This window comes from Plasmodium cynomolgi, chromosome 7 (assembly GCF_000321355.1).
Source record: "Plasmodium cynomolgi strain B DNA, chromosome 7, whole genome shotgun sequence".
In the NCBI taxonomy this organism is placed as follows: Eukaryota; Apicomplexa; class Aconoidasida; order Haemosporida; family Plasmodiidae; genus Plasmodium; species Plasmodium cynomolgi.
Genome location: NC_020400.1, coordinates 1034872 through 1041202, shown reverse-complemented (window position 1 = coordinate 1041202; position 6331 = coordinate 1034872). Strand labels below are relative to the sequence as shown.

Genomic DNA, 6331 nt, shown 5'->3' with positions numbered 1-6331 from the left:
ATAATGCACATCGGGCATGTTCACTTCGTGCGTTATCAGTTGTTCGCCTTTTCACGCCAATTTTAATGCGCCAAATTTAGTACGCCTTTTTTATACGCCCATTTTTACCCCATTTTTATACCCCTTTTTACGCCCATTTTTACCCCATTTTTATACCCCTTTTACGCCCATTTTTACCCCATTTTTATACCCCTTTTACGCCCATTTTTACGCCCCTTTCACGCCATCCATTTAACAGCTCCAACTTCATCACCAACACCCCCGCCAATTCAACCCACTCGAACGAGAAAAGAGCAGCGACCAGGTGTACCCATTTGGCACACACACGAGTGAACAGAACGCCATTCGTTTGAGTTAAAAAAAATGTGTCATTTGTGTTTGCGCCAAACGGGAGGAGTGCGCAAAAGGGAGAAGTGCGCAAAAGGGAGTGCGCAAAAGGAATATACCCCCAACCGCACCACCCCCACATGTCAGGGTAGCCAAACCGAGTTGTGCTAAGCTTTTACAATACATTTATTCGAAATTGTGATAATCTTTTACAATACATTTATTCGAAAGTTACTTGTCAGCGCATCCTCCACTGTTAATCTGTGTCCCCACGCTGGGTTGGTTTGTCTTGGCTTGGCTGCCTTGGCTTGGCTAGCCGAGCCGGTCGACCAAACGCCCGAAGTACCTGCACAGGTAGGCCGAATCGGGTCTACAAGTAGGTTCCGGGTTAAGGCACTGGCGCATGACCAGTAGGACGTTACTCACTACCAAATGGAACACCTTCCTATTAGGAAATTTCCGATGTAACTTCTTCACATCGATGTAGATGAATTTCTCGTGGAAGCAAGTAGACGTCCAAAAGAACGATGGCATGTAGTCACTCATGAATGGAAAACCACCAAACAGAATTTCATACATAACGACTCCAAATGAGTAGATGTCACATTTTTCTGTGCACTCTTCTTCCCTTAATAATTCTGGTGCGGCATAGGGGTCATCACAACGGATATTTCGCTTGTCGAATTTTTTGGCTTGGAACAGTAGCAAAGGAGAGGTCATGATCATCATGGCGTTCATATTTTTTACTTCATTCATGCTGGTTATGTATGGTAAAGGCAAACTCATTTTTTCTCCCTCCACGTGGTTATAACTGCCCCTGAAGTGTTTGCTTCTTCCCTGTGTGGTACTGACACCATCTGCGTGGCTGTTTTGGTTTTTACCCTCCTCCGCGCTTCGCCACGGGTAGAAGCGGTAGGGGAGGTAGCAGCGGTAGGGGCGGTAGCAGCGGTAGGGGCGGTAGCACCGCTCGTCGGACGCGTGGAGGTGACTCCCCCCCGATGCATTCACCTTATAGTCGTAGTAACTCTGTATGGAAGCCTTCTCAAAATTACACAGCTTGATGTCCCCCCCGTCTTCTGACACGAATATATTTTTGCTGTTTATATTCCCATGAATGACACATTTGCTATGTAGGTAAAATAACGCAGCCGCGATTTCGTAAAAAAGATTTATAATATTTTCGTTTGTTAATCCCTTCCTGTTCTCCCCATCTCCTCCTCCTTCTTCTCCACACGTTTGTCCTTTCCCCTGTCGAGTGCCACTTACGGTGTATATTGCATCGTGGAGGCACATCCCGCTCAGGAACTCAAAAACCAAACCGAATTTTTTCTTCTTCCTACTTATAACGTTGCCTATGTATTTGATCACATTGGGGTGTCTCAAATTTGAGAGGACAAAATGCTCCTTCATGAATTCTGTTCTTCTTTGTATCCTTTCCATCAGGGTTGCTGGTTTGTCCTCTGCGTCTTCCTTCTCCCTTTTCTCGTTCTGTTTATTTCCTTCCACTTGGTCCCTTAGATGAAGATCCCCTCCTTTCAACCGCTTAAACATATCGTGCGACTTCAGATTGACTAGGTTACTTTTGATGCTGCCCCAACCATCCATGATGCTTTCCCCTATGTTGTTAAGCTGTTGCTCATCGAATAGAAGCTTATGCGCGGCGGTCAGGAGGGGATTATCCAGGTGGAAGTGTGCCCCTTCGGCGGTGCCATCATCACAGGGAGAAGCACCCGGTTGGTCATCCCTAACTGCAGTCGAGTCATCATGTGGTACGACATCCCTAACTGCAGTCGAGTCATCATGTGGTACGACATCCCTAACTGCAGTCGAGTCATCATGTGGTACGTCATCCCTAACTGCACTGGAGTCACCATGTGGCACGACATCCCTAACTGCAGTCGAGTCATCATGTGGTACGCCATCCCTAACTGCACTCGAGTCATCACGTGGTACGACATCCCTCTCGTCACCTGACGCTTCTATGGGAGACCGGCCCACTTGGCTCTCCTTCCCCGAAAACATTTTCAACCTCACGGGGGCATTTGCATAGTAACACAGGTATGATGCCTTCCCAGCTCCGCGTCTGCCCAACCGGTTCAGCACAACCAACTCCGACTTGGGGATCGAGCTGAACGTTACCAACGCGTCCCCTGTTATGTTCCCCCAAGGGACAAGCATCTCCAAATACGTATTATGTAGACTACTAAATGCATTTACAAAATTAAGCAGGAAGTATATATGTTCATTTTTATCCACCCCCAGCATCCTCAGGATTTTCCGATTAAGTGTGAAAAAGTGGACACCCTTGATGTGGTTGTACTTGAAAGCTGCTATGTATTTGTGCAGGCCGAACAAATGGAGAATAACAAATATGTGGTAACTTCGCCACTGATAAATGCACTCGATTTGGTTTTTCTCGTTTTTGTGTTTTAAGTAGCTCAGCAGGCGTCTAATGGTTGGCGGGGTTTTCCCTGTTGGCGGCGTTTGGGTCGTTAAGGACGCTTTCTTCCTTTGCCTCCGCATCTGTCTCTCCTTCCGCATCTGCCGCTCCTTCCGCATCTGCCGCTCCTTCCGCATCAGCCTCTCCTTCCGCATCAGCCTCTCCTTCCGCATCCGTGCCAGCTCCTTTCTCTGCCCCGCAACGGCTCTTCCGCGGAGCGTGCTCCTATCAAGTATCGCCTTGCTTGATCCACACTGTGTCGAATCTCCGCTCCAATACTGGGCACCCCTACACTCTGCAGTCGATTCACTCGGATCATTCGACACGGCACCTTCTTCTCCTTTGGCCCTGCCACAACCCACCTTAGAACATCCACCCACAAGTAGCTTGTACAATTTTAATCTCCTTCCTTTCCCCTGTCTCATATGTGTTGTTATCCTCTTTTCCTTCGTGCCAGTGTTTGAATGGAAAACTGAACGAATCGGCGCCGTTATTTTTTTCTTCACTTTAAAGTGCCGTTCGGGGGAGGACGCACTGGAGGGAGTCACGTCCGGGAAAAACTCGCTTGCGTTCTCCGAGTCGGACTTATAAAGAAAGTGCGTCAATTTAGGAAGGTGTGGAGTGGACTTGAAAAAATCATTTGCGTTATACAAACAGTTTGCTCCCCCCACTGAGGGGTCCACAGAGAGAGGGCATCTTCCCTCATTACTCGTGTGATGCCTTGTTGAACCTTTTGCTGCCTCCCTCGAGGATAAATTCCCCCATGGATCCATATCCTCATGAAATGGGAAAAAATTGCAACCACTGCGCTGGTTGGTCTCCCCCTTGGAAAGGGAATTCCAAACTGAGTCATCCGTGCTGCCTACACTACCATCAGGTTGTCCCTCCTCCCCTATTCCTCCTTTCTCCCCTTTGCTAATTAGCCCCTTCAGAAAATTCATCCTCGATTCATAGTTCACGTAGCTTAAGAAGCCTCCACCGGGGCTGCCCTTTCTCTCCCCATTTCCTCCCCCCTTTGAAAAAAATTGCACAAATGATATGTCTACGCCAAACAGGTGATCAAAAATTTGCTTGCGCACCAAACGTGAGATGGTACTGTCCGTGTACACAGGGAAAAAGGCACTTAAATTTTCCTTCAAAAAAAGTTTGTCCTTTTTGTAATAGTAAAGATATATATCCATATGTTTGGTAATTTTAATTTTGCATTTTTTCCTATTCGATTCGAACAAACAAAAATTGTAACTGCTGTTTTTTTTTAATATGCCCACTCCATTTATCAGTCCAAATTTGTACGTCCCAAGAAAGAGCTGCTCATTTGTGTAGGTGCATCCAAACCCGTGGGAAATGTTGTTCAGCCATTCGCCTGTACGGTTCAGAAGTTTTTTTATTCATTTTTATTTATTTATTTTTATTTTTTTTTATTTTATTTTATTTTTTTTTTCATTTTATTTTTATTTTATTTATTATTCTTTGTCACGGTGAGCAGGAGCGGCAAAGACGCGCTGCGCAAAAATGGCACTGCCGCCAAATGGGGGCCTTTGGCTCACTCACCAGAGTAGACAATTCCCTGCGGGTTGTACAACGTCCCATAGCCGCTCTTCGCATTTTCGATCCATTCGCTGCATGGGAAGGGGGGTGAAGATCATCCACTTGGTGACTACGGGTGTGGAGCAGATAGGTGAAGGGGCTCCCCTCCTACAGTAAATCACACACAAGCGGTTGCGCAGAAGCGGATGCACAGAAGAGGTTGCACAGAAGAAGCTGCACAGAAGAAGCTGTACAGAAGAAGCTGCACAGAAGCCGCTGCACAGAAGAAGCTGCACAGAAGCCGCTGCACAGAAGCCGCTTCACACAAGCTACACATATATTATCATATATTTCCCTGTGGGTGAACTCCGTCCAGTTTCCACGCTGAGCCACCCCCGAGGACTCACCCCTGATAAACGCTCCCAATCTCCTTGTAGATGTAGTAGCCATAACCGTGTCGCTTCCTATTCTTGGTCGTGCCGATGTAAACATCCCCATTTTGATATTCTAACTTTGGGAGGAAAAAAAAAAAAAAAAGTGAGCAGTGCGTAGCCAAATGGGGTAACTGTTGCTAACAGATTGGTAGCAGTATGAATAAGCGGAGCTAAAGTGGATATCCGAGGGGTGAACTGCGCGCAGGTAAAGATACGCCGCATCACTTGCTACAGTGCAAGGCGTGTCTCGCTTGTGAACTAACAATTTCGTCGAAGGGCTGGTGGGATAGTATGTCCCTCACGTGGGTGTAAACGAAGTCGTCCCGGTTTTTACACTTCCTGAGGTAGTCCTCCTTTCGTATTCTCTGCATGGTGCCCCTCGTGTTAAAAAAAAAAACAGGACTCTCACATGAACGTGTGCAGAGTCACGCGGGGGAACTGCACAGGGGGGATGCATCCGTTCCTTTTTCTTCCCTTTCTTTCCGTTTCCTTCTTTTTCCCTCCCTTTCTTTTTTTTTCTGTTGCCACAAAACGCTTGATGTGAAGAAGGCGTGTTTAAAAATGCGGCCCTACGTCGCCTTTCACCAAACGGTCTGATCCACACATACGGTCGGAGGGGGTAGAAGAGCAGCGTCAACTTCAACTATCCCCTCAGGAGTTTTTTCGAAGTTGGGCTGTCCCAATTTGGCTGCGGAACTGTCGCTCCTTGTTGGCGCCTTGTGCACTTATAAAAAAAAAAAAAAAAAAAACAACAAGAAGAAGAAGGGGAAGAAGAAGGAGGGGCACAACACAGCACAGCACTGCCTAGCGATGGCACGTTTATACGTATGACACGGACACGGTTTGCTCCATCTGCGCCATTTGCTCCATTTGCTCCATCTGCGCCACTGCTCATTTTTTACACAACATACACTTTCAACATTGTGGATTGGCTAACCCTTTGGAGGGGGGGAATGACTGCCCCATTTTTTTCACCATCTCACCTCAGGTTGAATTCGCGCCATGGGGAGGTTACCACCCCTCGAGTTCAGGGCACCCACGTCGCACGAGTGCACAAAGGAGCCGCCCCGATGCCGCTCCCGATGCTGCTCCCGCTTCGCATTACGATATTGGGGCGTGCACTCGTTTGTGTACTTGGCCAAACGGTACGTAGGGCCGCATATGCGGAGATTGACCGGGTTTAAGCGGAGGGAAGGGGCTCACCCACTCTTCCACTGTGAGAAGTTCACACAAACACTGCACAAGTGTGGGGGTAAGCCAAATGAAAGTAGAAGCGAGAGTTACTCGTCTCTTTTTTGTTCACGCACATGCGACTGATCTTCGTTATGCATCCGCTGTGCAGTGTAGCAGTAGGGTGTGGGAGGTACACTGCCCCCCCTTTTGTCCCCACGTGGAAGGAGACCATAATGTTATGCCATAAATAAAAAGCTAACAAATGGGGAGGGCTATCCACCGCCTTGCCTTGGAAGCACAACGGCGGTAGCTACAACTACTGGCCTTTGCCCTGCCTGGCCTGCTATGCCCTGCCTGCTCTGCTCTCTTGTCCTCTCCACACGTGGCAAAGGGAGGTAAGACAAAAGAGATTTGCATTTTCCGCAGCATA

At 47.7% G+C, this 6331-nt stretch overlaps 1 protein-coding gene across 1 annotated transcript; it reads right to left on the bottom strand.

Moving 5' to 3' along the window:
• Positions 1-639: 639 nt before the first annotated feature.
• On the bottom strand, positions 640-5099 carry PCYB_073360 (hypothetical protein; the record flags this gene model as incomplete). The annotated part of the gene is made up of 6 exons (XM_004221733.1): positions 640-1219; positions 1619-2707; positions 3023-3862; positions 4315-4386; positions 4702-4805; positions 4992-5099. The coding sequence occupies 6 exons, from the start codon at positions 5097-5099 to the stop codon at positions 640-642; spliced, it is 2793 nt and encodes a 930-aa protein (XP_004221781.1).
• Positions 5100-6331: the final 1232 nt, after the last annotated feature.